The sequence below is a fragment of the Rousettus aegyptiacus genome, unplaced genomic scaffold (genome assembly GCF_014176215.1).
Source record: "Rousettus aegyptiacus isolate mRouAeg1 unplaced genomic scaffold, mRouAeg1.p scaffold_m13_p_2, whole genome shotgun sequence".
Taxonomy (NCBI): Eukaryota; Metazoa; Chordata; class Mammalia; order Chiroptera; family Pteropodidae; genus Rousettus; species Rousettus aegyptiacus.
In genome coordinates, this window is record NW_023416295.1 from 62,095,443 (window position 1) to 62,111,808 (window position 16,366).

Sequence of the window (16,366 nt, forward strand, 5' to 3'; positions counted from 1 at the left end):
TGTCAAAAGGCTATCCTTAGCGGCAAGCGAATCTGGGAAAATGAGTATTTTGCTTTTCAGCCTCTAAATATAGAGAAGGCAGGGGAGAAGATGATTGGGAATGAATGTAGAGTGTGCCATTCTATAGTATGTGCTACAGAGACAAACCTGTCCAAGTGTGCTTTTAACTGTGGTAAATAAATTCAAAGTCAAATTAGTCTATTGCTATTCCATGGTCAAATAAGCAAGCTCTTGTTAAGATTCTCTAATATAAGGATACTATAGTTTCTAGTCAATAAAGGCTAGAATGAAAATATATACATCTGACCTGATTGTTAAAACTGGGACATTTTTTTAAAGCCACTTCAAGGGACAGAAAAGGCCCCGAAAGTAGAGATGGGGATAAAAGCTTCAAACTACTCCTGTCTTGTCTGACTTTTGAGACAGATAAAAAAAAAAAAAAAATACTTATTTGCATTCATGAATTGATTCATTCAATAACATAGTTATTATATGCTGAAGATGCTAATAACTTATTTCCAAGCCTGAATTGTATTTGTGGCTTCACCATGCACTTCGACGTGATTGAAAACCATTTTCATATACATTATCATTGAATTTTCATAACACTTGTTAGGGAGAGAGGTAGATGAAGAGATTAAGTAATCTTCACAAGCTAGTAAGTGACGAAGCTGGGATTCCAAACCAGGCTCTGTGTGAAGCTCCAGCATGTGCTTTTCCCTCCTATACTAGTGCAATATTACCTAGAAATACTTGTGTATTAAGGTTATCAGGTAATATCCTTTAACTGCTTCCGTTCCCACAAAACAGATTGGCGGGGTCCCCAGGGGCTCATCTGGGCATAAAATGCCTTCTGATGTGAGAATACTCATGTAGGAAGAGCATAAGAGTCACTGGATATATCTAATGTGTATGTTGTAGTACAATTAGCTCTGTCACACAGGTGGGCTGATGAGACCAGAGCCTACTGTAAACAGACTGGCTCTTCTAAGAGTCTGTGAGGAGGAGGGGGTCAAACATCAAGGAAAGCAGGAGCTTAAGGAAGCTCACAGAGTTCTGTGTTTTGTGAATAGAAAAGAGCAAAATTCAAGGAGAAGATTCTGAGGAGAAACAGCAGGTGACAACTAGTTGAGGCTGACCTGAACTAGGAGAGTAGTTCTGAATTGAAGCTTAGGGACCCAGGGCCTACACACATGTAGCCTGGCTTCCCAAGGATCAAAGATGCTGAGAAAAATCCAACCGGAACTCGGGATTCTATGTTCTGGATAAGGGCCAAACTTTAGAATCACGTATCAGGTGGTCTTCATTTCATCTCGCTCTTGGCAGCCCTCCTAACCTCTTCCACTTTCCTGCCTACACGCTTGATTCCAACACCCCCCCCCCCCGCCCCCCGCAACTCAAAATTCCTCAGGTTCCAATTATGCTTTTTCACATCGGTGTTTGGCCTTGTTACTTTTCTCTGCCTGAAATTCTTTTGTTTATCTAACAGTCTTTTTAAATGTCAGCCCAAATTTCACTGATTCTGGCCCCCAGACCACTGATTTCTGTAGCATCTTGTGGCTGTTGTAGTGGTTGCCATGTTGCATTGGAATGATCCGTCTCTGTGTCAGATACTGTAATGCGCATACTATCTATACACATGACATGTTTTGGTCAATGAGATATAGGTCAAAGTTCTTGAGGAGGGCTTCCTAGGATGCAAGAAAAAACTTCAAAGGGAAAGGCTTTTGGCTCTTTTCTGTCCTCCTGGCTTGGCAGGCAGATGCAGTGTCAGGAGAGAAAAATTGTGACCATGAGGAAGAAAGTTATGATGGCTCAGGAAGATTAAAGGTACCTGGCTCCTTGATGGTACCTGTGAGTCTCTATACCAACTCTAGACTATCTTCCTCTGGACTTCTTCACATGTAAAAAAAATTAAGTAAACCTCTTTATCTGTCACCCATTTTTGTCTGGACTTCTGTTGGTAGGATTTTGCTATTTGTATCTAAAATCATTCCTACCCCGTAGGTCTATAAACTCCTTCAGAATTTGGAGCTGTGTTTTATTCATTGGTGTATCCCCAAGGCCTAGCATAGGCACATTAAATGTTTTTGGAAGAATAAAAACACTTAGCAGAGAGTTGCACAGCATAGCATTCAATAAATGTGAATTTCTATGACCCTTTCTTATCCTTGGGATTGTTACTTATCATTATCATTCCATTTTAACACGTGTGTAATGAGTATGTATTACAGTCGATGAGCATGTATTGTAGGATTTCATTTTATTCCTTTAAAGCTATTCAGTCAATGATGCATCTTAAATTCCAAGTTGTTTAAGGATCTAGGGAATATAGTGAGAGAGAAGGGGACTAGGGTCCCATCTAAGCGTCAAGAAGATCAGTGGCTCTTTTTAAAATAAGTATCTTAGTGTCTTCAGTGCTCATCAAATAATACTCATGGATGCTTTCCAGAACAGGATGCTCATTTCTCTGCTCTGAGCCTAGAGATTGCAGCAATCAGAAAGAAATCAGATTTCTTTCTGATTTGTGGTGGGAAAATATACATCACAGACCCTTGCTATGGGCTGGAGGAGGGGGCATGTCCCATTGTTATTTATGAAAAACAATAAATAACCTAGAAGGTTGAAAAGTCATAGTCAGATACTCGGGCAGGTGACATTAGCAAGAGACATTGCGAGAGGATATGGGGATTAAGAAAAAAGAAAATTCGTTGTAATGGTCCTGACAATATGGATATCACAACTTCCATGTTCCACATTTACATGTTTATACTGGTTGCGAATCAGGACAGATTCATTCAAGTTCCAACTTCGAATTTCTATAAGCTTATGTTCTTCACCGAGGACAGAAATGTAGAAAAACAAATTTGAATATATTTGGAATTTAAGTGACATAATTCAGCACCTTAACTTGAACTCTTAGAATACTTCCTTTCATGTTATAGAAAGAATTAGCATAATTTATTATGACCACGAAAAATGGCAGAATGAAGATGAAAGATAGAGGTGACCAGAATTTATAATTGTGTAGTTAAGTTAGTCTTCATGTGGAGGTGTATTGTTTGTAGTTTTTTTTACCGTTTTCCTTTTCTGTAAGAGGATTGTATTTGTCTGCCGATGCCCTTGACTCCTGGAGTAGTGTTGCATGTTATGTGTTGGCCAATGGGATATGACCAGATGCAATAGATCCTCAAGTCTAAGCAGAAGCTTAAAGAGACATGAAATTCCTGCAGCTCTCTGGTTTCTGTTCTCTTCAGAGCTAGTTATGTCCCATACCAGGGCTGCTTCTTCAGCCTAGGCTGGGAATGGGAAGATAAGGAGAACTGAGTAACAGTCTGGACCAGAACCATAGGCTACATAGCGCTGTAATCCATTAAGATTTCAGGGAGTCTATTGCCATGCTACCCTGAACAAGCCCAATTCCATCTGATCTCGGAAGCTAAGCAGGGTCGGGCCTGGTTAGTACTTGAGAGATCACCCAGGAAGACCAGGTGCTGTAGGTGTAAAAAATAAAAAAAATAAGGGATTGTAAACTGACAAGGTCCTTGCAATCTGTGAGGTCAATCAAGGGTTGCCTCGCCTAAAAAAAAAAAAAAAAAAAAAAGATTTTACGGTTGTTTGTTTCCAAAACAAAGATGACAAATATGCCCGGTAAAAGAATAAACAATTTAAATTAGCTAATAGGTAGCATCTCAATATAATTCCCCTTTTATAATTTGTGTGAGTCATCTTCATAGTAATTATACTTAAAATTTAGATTTTAAAAAATTAGTTCCATTATCATCTGATTCATTTGTACCCTTTAAAATCATACCCAGAGAAAAGCATTTTCACTGGGTTTTATAGCGTATAAGTTTTTTAGGGTTAAAAAAGTGAACATTATTTTTGGACATGAATTCTGGAAATATAGTAGTATTTAACATCCTGAAGGTCCATGGCTTATATGCCTTTTGAACATATTTTCAATGTTTGAATCAGAGAATTGGGGGACAGGGGAAGGGAGAAAGCTAATTCTGGAGAAATTCTTTAGGGCAAGAGAAAGTAGATCTTCCAGGCCAAAACCCAGAAAATTTACATTGGGGTTGTTTGGACATACATGTAGACAGTTAATTCCACAAACCCATGATATGCAATTAAGCACATGTGCCACTATTGTGATGTGTGTACACTCCTAGCTTAAAAATACAAACAATATTCTCCTGGATGAATGGATTCTAGCCAAAATGTATTATGATTTAATTAATTAATTAGTTATTATTTATGCCTACAGCACCTGGTCTTTCTAGGTGGTCTCCTTAACAAAGTACTACCCAGGCCCGACCCTGCTTAGCTTCCAAGATCAGACATTGGGCTTATTCAGGGTGGCATGGCTGTAGACCATGGACCATGGCTCCCCTGGGGGGTGACCCCAGGACCTTCTGCATGTAAAGCAGACGTGCTAACTGCCACAGTATGGAACCGCATCCTATGATTTAATTTTTAAATATGAAACCATCTAATGATTCTGAGCTCTGTGAGTTCTGCAAATCGTATCTTTTTTTTTTTTTTTAACAGCACCTTAGGACTTCAACTGTAGGAAGCACTTAACAAAATATTTTTTAAATGGCAGAATGAAGTTTATGAAGAGAGTATTTGTAGCTAACAAAGTGATTCAGCAGCGTTTAATGTTTTAGGAAAGAAAGAGTATAATAGCGATTACTTGCTCTTGGGTAATTCATTCTGTTCCAGGACCCCACCCATGGCCCATTAGGCTTCTTTTGGCTGTAACAGTTTTTCAGACTTTACTTGTTTTTGATGACTTTGACAGTTATGAGGATTACCAGTCACTACTGTTTCTAGACTGTCTCTCAAGTGGGATTTATTTGACATTTCCCTTATGATTGGAGTTATGGGTTTCAGGGAAGAAGGCTGCATGGGTAAAGTGCCCTTCTCCTCACGTAATATTAAGAGTAAGTGCTACCACCCTGACATCACTGTTTATATTGATCTTGATCACCTGGCCGAGGTAGTGTTTGTCAAGTTTCTCCACTTCACTCTTTCTACATTGCACTCTTTGGAAGGAAGTCACTAATATACAGCCCATACTTAAGGAAGGAAAGTATCTACATAAATTATTTGGAATTCCACATAGGAGGTTTGTTTCTTCTCTTCCATTTCTTATTTAATCACTTATTTTTATCACTATGGACTCACGGACACTTATTTTATATTTTGGGATATATTCCAATATTATTTTATGTTATTGCTTGAATAGTTTCAATTTTGGCCACTGAGAGCTCTTTCCATTTGCTCCTCTGTCCTTTTGACATATCACCAATCATGATTTTTTATTTTTTCTTTTTTAAAAGCACTTCCTTACTTTCTGACACTATAAGATGCTCCAGGCTCATCTCGTCTATTTCCTGGACCAGTCCTAGAATCGACCATTTCTTCAGGAAGCTCTGGTTTCTTTTATTAGGGATAGTTTTTAGAAACCAAAACTTGGGTACCAGATGTGTTTGCTGCCACCGAATGTTATTTCTAGGCCCTCAATTGAGAGTAAGAAAATATGTAGACTAACTTGTGTATATACATATCTATAAATATTTCTCTATATAGCTATCTATATCTATATTGGATTCATACTGATGTCTCTGACTTGAATCCATTACCATGGGATCATCCTAGTCTCCTCTGCAACCTTCTACTCCAATAGTAGAAAACCTGGCTCCCATCATCTGCCATCCATATACTGAATTGTTTAATTCCAGTATCTATGTGTATAGTGGTTTCAGAATTGTTGACCCATATCTCTCTGGGAACAACTTGATGAACAGTCGCTTATTCACAGTTCCTTTTGCCTTTAGTCTTACAGACTCCGCTAATTTCCAAAGTTACTTAGGCCAGTACCCTTTGCCTCTATGCCCTTCAGCGAAGTTGTTTTAAATATTTGTAATAGTTATATTCTTTTGTCACATTCTATCCTGAAATCTCCCAACTTCCTGAATTATTTTTTAAAAATTTGTACACATTACGGTTCACTTTTGCTGTAAATTTCTATAGGTTTTGACAGATGCAGAGCATCATGTAGCCACTATTACAGTATCAAACAGAATGGTTTGCTTTAAGGTTTGACCACCCTAAAAAAAATCCCCTGTGCTTCACATATTCAGCTCTCCTCCTCCCAAACCACTGATTTATTTGCTGTCCTTATAGCTTTGCCTTTTCTAGAATCTCAGATAAATGTAACCATACATAGCCTCAGACTGGCTTCCTTCCATGGCTTGTTAGCTCATTCCTTTTTATCACTGAATAGTATTCCATTGTATGATTTTGCCATGGTTTGTTTATCCATTCACCTATTGAAAACCATCTTGGTTGCTTCCAATTTTGGGCAATTATGACTAAAGCTGCTACAACATTTGTGCGCTGGTTCTTCTGTAGACGTAAGTTTTCCAACCAATCGTGTAAATACCTAGAAGCCTGATTGCTGGATTGTATGGTAAGACTATGTTCAACTTATTAAGAAACAAACCAACTCTCTCTCAAAGTGGCTGCACCATTTAGCATTTCCATCACTAATGAATAATAATTCTTGTTGTTCCTAATCTTCACTAACAATTGGTAGTGTCAGTCATAAAAATTTTTAGCCATTCTGATAGGTTTATAATGGTGTCGTGTTTTAATTTGCATCTCCCTAATGACAAATGATCTTTTCGTATGCTAATTTGCTATCTAAATATCTTCTTTGATAAGGTGTCTATTCAAATCTTTTGTTCATTTTTAAAAATTTTATTGTTTGTTTTCTTGTTGTGTTTTGAGACTTATTTATACATTTCATTTACAAGTTCTTTATCAGATTTGTGTCTTACAAATATTTTCCCCAGTTTATGACTTCTCTTTTCACTCACTTAACATTCTTTCACAGAGCAGAAGATTTTAATTTTAATAAAGCCCAACATATTAATTTTTACTTTCTTGGAACAGGCTTGGTGGTGGTATTTATCTAAAACCTCAACAAACCCAAAGTCCTTTGGATTTCCTCCTATTTTTCTCCTAGAAGTTTTATAGTTTTGCATTTTACACTATGATCTATATAATCCATTTTGAGTTAATTTTTATTAGGTCTGAAGATTTAAAAAAAAATGACTTCTATTGAAATAATTCACATACCATACAGTTTATCCATTTAAAGTATACAATTCAGTAGTTTTTACTATATTCATAGGTATGTACAACCATCACTATAATCAATTTTAGAACATTTCTTCACCTCAAAAAGAAACCCTGTACCTCTAGCTACCACCTCAACACCCCAGCCTCCCCAGCAATAAGCAACCACTAATCTATTTTTAGTCTCTATAAATTTCTCTGTTCTGAACATTTCATGCTAATGGAATCATATAATATGTGACTTTTTGTGATTGCTTTTTTCACTTAACATATTTTCAAGGCTCATCCATGCTGTAGCATGTATCAGTACCTCATTCATTTTTAATGCAGAAAGATATTCCATTTTATAGATATACCACATTGTACTTACTCATTCTTCAGTTAGTGGACATTTGGGTTGCTTCCACTTTTGGCTACTATGAATATTGCTATGAGCATTCTTGTACAAGGTTTTGTGTGGACGTATACTTTCATTTATCTTGGCATATACCTAGGAGTGGAATTTCTTGGTTATATTGTAACTCTATGTTTAACTTTTTGAGGAACTGCCAAAATGTTTTCCATTGCACTGTTGTAGAGTGGCTGTACCGTTTACAATCCCCTCGGCAGTGTATTATGGTTCCAAGTTCTTCATATCCTCATCAGCACTTATTATCTGACTTTTTGATTATAGCTCTCCTGGTAGGTGTAAAGTGCTTTTGATTTGCATTCCCCCAGATGACTAATGATGTCAAGCCTCTTCTTCATGTGCTTATTGGCCATTTGTGTAACTTTGGAGAAACGTCTATTCAGATTCTTAGCCCAATTTAAAAATTGCATTGTCTTCTTATTAATGAGTTTTCTAAGATTTCTTTATACATATTGCAGCTAGGAGTCTCTTATCAGATATATGCTTTGCAAATATTCTCTCCCATTCTGTGCATTGTTTTTACTTTCTTAAAAGTGCCCTTCGAAGTACAAAAGTTTTTAATTTTGATAAAGTCCAATTTATTTAATTTTTCTTTTGTTGCTTGTGCTTTTGGTGTCACATTTAAGAATCCATTGCTATTTCCGTTGTGAAGATTTACCCTAATGTTTTCTTCTAATAGTTTTATAGTTTTAGCTTGTTCATTTAGGTCTGTGGTCCATTTTGAGTTTATTTTTGTGTGTGGTATGGGAAAGGGCCTAACTTCATTTTTTGAGTTCTGGTACTAGAGGCAGGGGCAGCCTTGTACCTTTCTCTCTGAGTGACACCCCCACTTTAGGAGCTGAGTGCTTGGTAGGAAGGGGCAGCAATCTCAGGTCTTCTGACTTTCCCCAATATTCTCAGGGGTGCTGTGTCCATGGTAGAGCTTCCATCTCACGGGTGGGGGCTGGGCCAAGGAAGGGAGCCTCTACTCTCTGTATTTGATGAGACCTTAATCTCAACAATAGGGATCTGAGGTCAGGATGATAAATGCTGATATACTGTCCTCCAAAGAAGAAAAACCTCTCACTGGGAACTGAGGGGAGAGGGAGCCCTGTGTTCTAGGCTGCACCAGTGTGGAGTGGAGTTCCCCTCTTGCTGAGCTAACTGGAAGCAAGAAGGGAGGGGCTGGGGTCTTGGTTCAAATACCATAGACCCACTTTTCTTACTGAGCTTTAGTGAATTTTCTTGCAGTGTGCCTATAGGACCATTTCCAGAGATTTAAAAAAAATAATAATTTTTACCAGTTTTGCTGTGAGATGGGTGCACAGAGCTCCTCATTGTCATGCTGCTACAGATTCTTTTTTGGTAACTCAGTGAAACTGAATTATATATTGATTAAGTATCAACTAAGAAAATGGCTCAGAACTTAAAATGGATTGAGTCGATGATGGTAACCAAAGCAGGGAGTTCTGTATTGGCAGACACACCATTACCCATAAACTTTATGGAACATCTATTGCATGTGAGGTATAAGAATAGAAGATAAAAAGCTAAAAATCTATTTTAGAAATTAGGAGATTTTCACAAAGAGAGAACTAATAAACTAAATACCCAGAGAATAAATGCTCCCGTTTTTCAGGGGTATGAGAAACTATCCAGAACTGGAGTGGTCAGGGAAGATTTCTGTGGGAGAGGAGTGAGCTCAGCTAGGTTTGGAGGAAGAGTAGGATTAAACCATGTGTGCGTGCGTGCATGTGTGTGCATGTGTGTGTGTGTGTGTGTGTGTGTGTGTGTGTGTTGGGGGAGGGCATTCTAAGGCAGAGCTGCCAAAGTGGGATTGTATTTGGTATGCTGAAGCAATAACGTGCAGACCTGCCTGCTTGCTGGAAGGCCTGTATGGAGAAAAGAGGTGATGACCAGAAAAGCAAGGGAGAGAAGGAAGGCTTGGTTGTTGGACCATGGAGTTTGGTCCTTATCTTGGGGGCTGCTTTTGAGAGAAGAATGACTTGGGCAAAGAAATTTTAGAAAAATGTTGTGTGTAGATAGAATGAAATGTGTGTGTGTGAGTGTCTGTGTGTGTGCGCACACGTGCATGCAGTAGGGAGCCTGGGTGCAAGGAGACCAGTTATTAGACTGTTAAAAAGAAATGAAGGTCTGGATTAAGTGAAGGGGGTGGGAATGGGCAGTAAGTGTCTGGTGACTAGTAAGATATAATGAAGACTTTGATAAGGCCAACCAATTTATAAAACAAACATGGCAGTTTCCTTTAAAAAAGATCTTAGAATGCAAGGTGACATGGTCTTATTTAGTGATTTAAGACACTATGCATGTTTTAAAGATAGATTTCTCATACAGTAACTATAACTAAACGGGGTCTTTTTGTTTTTGAATTCACATGTATTTTTCTTTCCTCTTCTTATTACTTTGAATTGCTCCTCTCCCCAATTCGCTTGATTTGATCTCAAATTAATCCCTTGTCTGCATCTGCGGGAGGAAACCCAGGGTTGCAACAACGGCAAAGATTGTATATGGTTTCATGGATGACTTTCCTCCTTTGAAAATAGCTAACCGCGTAGAAATAGGAGGCACGTGGCCAATTCTTGCTTTTTAGCAGGTCTCACATGACCTTCAAAACTCCTTAGGACAAGCTGCTCTTCTGCGGGACTGCATCTCCCGTCAGACTCAGGCTGGCAGAGTGTCCGGGGCTGCCTGGATGTCTATGGCTCGCGATTGTGAGGCGAGAGTTGGCAAAACAATTAAAAACACGGATAAAAAACCAACCACAAAACCCTATGTCTTATCACAGTGGGCTGACAAGTGAAGTCGCGGAAGGTTCGGCTCTTGCCCTTTTGAAATTCCAGTGCAGCAGACACACGCACACACACGCCCCTTCCCATCGGCTCTTCCCATTCTGCCACACTGTACCAGCGTCCCTCCCCAAGCCCTGATTCATGAACCGTGCCACCTTTGTCTCATTTTAAACTGTGCAGACTATTTTAATCCTCCCACCCCCACGGCCGATTTCCCCCTCCCTCCATCCTCTGGAGAGCTCTGATGTAAGGCACTCGCGAGGTGGGAGAGCGCTTCTCCCCATCCACTCGGGTGGGCGAGATCCCGAGAAGCCCCTGGGCGGGAACTTCCCCTGCGGGGGCCGCTGCTCGGGACCCCGCTGCGGGCGCGGGGGAAGCGCTCTCAGAAGTGCGGGAGGGGAGCCTGGAGCTGGCGCGGTCGGGTAGCTGGGTGGGGAAGTCCTGCCGCCTTCCTCTCCCTCCCCCGCTTCCGAGACCCCGGGGGCCCGTCCGCCCTCCGCCCACCGCTCTCGGGCGGGCCATGCGGCCGTGAACCATGTCCTCCTCCTACGCCAAGAACGGGACTGCGGACGGGCCGCACTCGCCCACCTCGCAGGTACCGCCCCCTCCTCCGCCTCCCCCCTCCCCAGGGCCCGAGAGCGCCCCGCCTTCTTGCCCGGCGTGCGGGGCCCCCAGTCCCGGGGAGTCGGCAGCCTCTCTCCCCCACCCCTTTTCTGCGTCCGTCTCTCCTCCCGCTGCTCCTCCTTCTCCTCCTCCTCCTCCTCCTCCTCACCTCGTCCGGTCTCTGCGCTCCCGCTCCGGAGCCCGCAGCCTTCCCCAGCGGATGCCGGGGACTCGGACCCCGCACCCCGAGAGTCTTTGTTAATGGATGTGGTGGGTGCTCGCGCGCTGCTGTTCTCGGGCATCTTTTCAGCTGTCGAGGCTTGCAGTGGGTGGGTGGGGGTGGGGGCTGGATTTAGGGACCGCGGAGACTTGGGTGCGGGCTCTGGGAGACCCTGGGGAGCTGGTCTGGAGGCGGACTCTAGCCGGGGGTGGTCGCCTGGCTCTACGCTGCGGTCCTCACCCGCTTCTCTCTGGCCCCGTGTGCGAGTCCAGGTGGCCCGAGGCACCACGACCCGGAGGAGCAGGTTAAAAAGATCCGATGGCAGCACCACTTCGACCAGCTTCATCCTCAGACAGGTAGGAGGTTGGCGCGGGGCGGAGGAACGGGAGCAGGTTGGGCAGGAGGCCGAGCGCCCGGCGCGGGGGTCCGGGGACCAAGCGCAGACCCCACCCGCCGGAGCGGCGCGTCTGGTCTCCGCGCGCGCCTCTTTCCCGCTCAGGACAGGCGCTCCGGCTGCGTCCTTCTGCCACTGCCCCTTGCTCGCGAAGTCTTTGGGTCCAGGCGTCTCCGCACCGCTCTGGGAAGTTAGTAGTGCGTGTGGACGCACGTCGGCAGAGACCTGGTTTAGGGCAGGGACATTGAATTTAAGACTGGAATATTTCTGGTTGCATCTTCGGTGCGTGGGGAAACGTCTTTAAGCCGTGTAACTTGGCTTCTGAGTAACCAAAGCCCCTGGGGCCGCGCACCTGATTTGATTCGGCTGAAAGTTAGGGATCTCCTCTATTTAGCCCTATTTTGAATACTCTTCTCTGTCTGGATCGTGGGGGAGATCTCCGGGTTCCGTTCAAAAGAAAGACACTTTGTGCAGAAAGTTTGGTCTCAGTTCCTCAGTTCCTTTGGGATCAGTTCCTTGGTTCCCATAATTAGGGAAAGACTGCCGAACCTGGTTAAATCGGAATGAGGGAAGGCCAGCATTCAGTTTCCAGGGTCTGGGTGGTACTACACTTAGTGTTTGCTTCTTAGTGATTTTCTTTTGAGTGGTTCTCCTATGCGTTGTGTGGGGGAAAGAGCTCAGGTAATGCTGAATGCTTAGGTGCTTTTCATCTTGATCCAGGAAATTGGTTTTTAATTTTCGTCCTGTCCATGTGTTGTAAATGAAACCATATCTACATAGCTTCTGGGTGGTAGAGAGATAACGCAAAAATGAGTCACCTTGACCTCTCTCTCTCTCTTTCTTTTTCTTTTTTTGGAATAGGAACTATCTAGGTATGTGCGTTTGGGGGGACCTGGGAGGACTTTGGTCCTCTCACCAAGATGCTCTTATTCCAGGCTCCACTGTGGGCTGCTGGAGTGACCTTGGGAAGTTCTTTTCACGCTAAGTCACTCCGAGCATTGTGTAATGTGTTTTTAACCCATGATGGCAGCTTTGCTGTGTTTCTTTAGAGATTATCTCATCAGTTTAAACAGGCTATCCATGACAAATGGGCATTAGACTAAAAAACTTGACTCAAACTTCTAAATAGGGTCCATAAAGCATATGTAGATAATATTTATTATGCAGATTTATTTCCTACAGAAACATTATTACTATTTCTCTTTAATCGGTGAGCACTAAGCATGTGCATTATTAAAATAAATACATTTTGAATTCCGAATTTATTCTAAAAGTGCATTCTATCCTCTTTGCAGTGCTTAGATTATTTACATATTTGATAAGGCAGAGACATTCTTCATCTTTAAAAAATTTTGAGTGATGTGACTGAAAAATAGGTGACTATTTTGGGTAGTGCTTTATTGTTGCAAAATTCTTAGAAATCCTAATTATACAGCAGTGTATTCCATGAACTGTTTGACTAAAACTTTTGAATTCCTCTACATCACTTCACTAATGCTTAACTTCTCCAACACAAACAAAACAATCAGTGTTCTCTCTGATGTTTTTTCAATTTGTTCCAATAAATTATTAAGTGAGATAATATGCATAATACATCCTTGTTAAATGCTTCTATGTGTTGCCTTAAAAAATGTAAAAAGCATTGCATGCTAAGTAATTTTGGGAGTAATTTACACTAATGCAGATTTTTAGAACAAATATATTTTATTAGTCTTTCTAGAACTGGGATTTGTTAGTTTAATAAAAATGGTCTAATTTAAATTCAGGAGTTAGTTGTGATTGTATCATATACACAATCTTCCTATTTTTTTCCCTACAAAAAAATACTTAGTTTTTGTGAGCACTTACAGTTCAGGAAGTACCATACACATGGTCTAGTTTAAATGACATAATACAGACTTTTATATGGATACAGTAAAAATAACCGAGGGATTTTTAATTCTGTGAAAGATGAAAAATGATTGTAAATGGAATTTAACAGTATATTTTTTGAAATAAAATTGAACAGTTTTCACCCAAATGTGGAAAAAAAATTTTTTTACAAAAGCACAACATCCATTTACGTTATCAGAGCCTTGTTATTTGTTGGATGACCAGTGATTTATTGTTTTTGAGTTCTTGGTACACTGGAGTGATGGAATGTCTTGGTTGATATTTCCCAGTCTGTGTGATGCTTTTGCACATAAAAATGGTAGGGAATACCAATAAAACTAGTGCTGCTTATTACTTTGTCCAATTATTTAAAATATGTAGGAAGAAAGTTTTCACTAAAAGACAAATTGACGTGTCAAATCAGATGGGTAACACTGAGCTGGTGGTGACGAATAGAGGACAGTTGGCAAACTCATCTGATAAAACAGTGTTTATTCTTTGTGCTGATAAATTTCAGTGTTTTGTGTGTGCGCACACACAGACAGGCACACATGTGAGCTGCCCTGAAAACAAGCGGACTGAGGAAGAGAGCCTGCTTCTACTCTGAGGGCTGTGCACAAAGTCCCTCAGGCATCCTTGACCTTGTTTCCTGGTTTACTAGATTGCTGGCCTTCACAATTTAGGAGGGTTGGAAGGTTTTGGAATGAATCCAGGGAGCAACTAAGTGGTTTTTCTGAGGAAAGGTGAGAAGATGAAGTCTTTTGTCACTGAAAGGAGAAAGAGCTAGGGGTGACCTAGTAATGATCTTCAAAGTGTATGCAAAGGCAGTCTTTGGAAATATGGACTGTTGTCAGTGTTCATTGAGTATGAAATTCAAAAATTGATGACAATTAGAAAGGAATGCTTTTTTACAGCAAGACTTTCCTAAGAGTGTTGCTATCATTGGCATGGCTGATCAGCTCTTTATGAATAGATTATTTTATTCATATTTTAAAGTTTTAGGAAACACTTATTAAACACTTGCTATGTGCCCAGTACTCTGCTAGATGCTATGAAGGAGGAATGAAAAAATGAATGAGACACGGCCCCTGTACCAAAAGGATTTTATAATCTAGTTATAGAGACACAGATGCACAGAAAGGAACAATCTATGCATAGCATAGATGCGTAGCAGTACACCAAGGAATGGGGGTGTGGGCAAAACACTCATGTGCGTTGAGTACTGACATACGGTGGATGTCACTGCACATGCAGTTTGTATGGTGCAATACTCCAGGTTACTCTCACTGGGGTTACTCCCAGTTTTCTCCCGCTGGGGTTCCAAGAGAAAATATGATCAGGGTGGGATTCATTGACCTCTCCTTGTCAAGTCTGCCCTTATGAGGACTACAAAATCTTAGAAGGGCTAGCCCTTGCCAGCTTCCAGCATCATCTTGAGCCCAGATCTCTTAGTTCTGGACACATATTGAACACACCACCTTTCCTCCTGCCATAAGCCCTTTGCACATGCTAGGCCTCTCTGTAGAGGGCTATTGCTTTCCCCTTTACCTAGTTAACTTTTAATCTTCCTTCAGACCTAACTTTAGTCATCACTTCTTTTTCTAACCTCCTGATGAGGCCAATTCCTTAACTATGCACCTCACCCCAGAGTGCTCTGTGCCAATTCTCAGTATCATCACTATTATAATTTAACATTTAATTAGATTTCTCTGTAACTGTCTTTTTCCTCATCCAGATAATAAGTTCCGCTAGGGCAGGGACATGTCTGCATTTGGTCTCCTTTGCATCCTCAGCATTATGCATAGTAGATGTTCAATAAATATTCATTTGAATGAATGAAGGAATGGATGGATAGAGGACCAACTTGATATATTTTTATCACGGAGTTCCATTTCAACATTAAAATTTTTGTTTAATGGGGAGAAATTGTTTTCTAACAAACCTCCATAAAATTTAATGGCTTAAAGCAACAACATTTTTTTTCTCTTTATGTGATGACCAGATAGTTATGGTTTGTGTGATGTTATTTGGGCACTGGCTTGGCTGAAAGTTCTAAAATAACCTCACACGCGGTTGGCATTTGGTGCTGGTTGCTGGCTGAGAACTGACTAGAGCTTTTGGCAGGGGGCTCAGTTTTCCTCTCCCTGGGCCTCTCAGTGTGGTTTCTTGAACTTCCTCACACCGTGGTGGCTGAGTTCCAAAATAGAGCATCCCCAGAAGTAAAGGCTGAAGCTGCAGATTTGGTAAGACCATTTTCAAAAGCTACCTGACATTACTTCTGTTCCAGTCTCTAAGTCAAAAGAGACCAAACGGCCAGCCCAATTTCAAAGGGAGGGGAAAACAGACTCTGTCTTTTGATGGGGTGTGTCAAGGTCACCTAACAAAAAGCATGTGGAACAGAATATATTGTTGCAGCTGTCTTGAACCATCTACCTTAGGGCAAGGAACTTTGTGTGTTTTTTTTAGGTATGCTAATCAAATGATTATTATACTAATGCAATAAACCCATACTATATTTAGAGACCAAAATGTATTGAGATACTAAGTTGATACTATAATAAAACAAGTTGGCAAAAAAATTTCTTTGGGTTATAATTTGAGTGCTGATTATAGACATGTTTTTCTGATGAAATGCAAATTTTTCTCCAATGAAATGCAAATCTATCAACAGAAGGTGTATATGCTTTGTGCTTAGCTCTAAGAATAATTATATGCCTAGAGGCCTATATATATGCAAAATATATCCATAAACTTAGAATCACAGAATTTTAGAACAAGAAGAGATTGTAGAGGGAAAGTCCTTCAATTCCCCATTTTCCAATGAATAAAACAGAGACCAAAGGACATAAAGGCCTTACCAAGGTCACATCAATTGTTGGTAGAGCTGAGATAGTCACAGATGCTACAGTTTTTCCACCACACCACTT

At 40.9% G+C, this 16,366-nt stretch overlaps 1 protein-coding gene and 1 pseudogene across 2 annotated transcripts in view; both read left to right on the plus strand.

Moving 5' to 3' along the window:
• Positions 1 to 3,388: 3,388 nt before the first annotated feature.
• LOC118614154 lies at positions 3,389 to 3,503 on the plus strand (annotated as a pseudogene).
• Positions 3,504 to 10,607: 7,104 nt separating this feature from the next.
• Positions 10,608 to 16,366, plus strand: part of CACNB4 (calcium voltage-gated channel auxiliary subunit beta 4) — a 208,052-nt gene continuing 202,293 nt past the window's right edge. The window contains exons 1-2 of one of the 2 annotated variants that reach the window (XM_016151102.2): positions 10,608 to 10,945; positions 11,446 to 11,529. In XM_016151102.2, the coding sequence (XP_016006588.1) occupies positions 10,886 to 10,945; positions 11,446 to 11,529 (144 nt within the window). In that variant the 5' untranslated portion in view covers positions 10,608 to 10,885. Of the gene's footprint in view, positions 10,946 to 11,054; positions 11,224 to 11,445; positions 11,530 to 16,366 lie in introns of those variants that run through there. The other variant, XM_016151103.2, reaches the window with a different exon arrangement.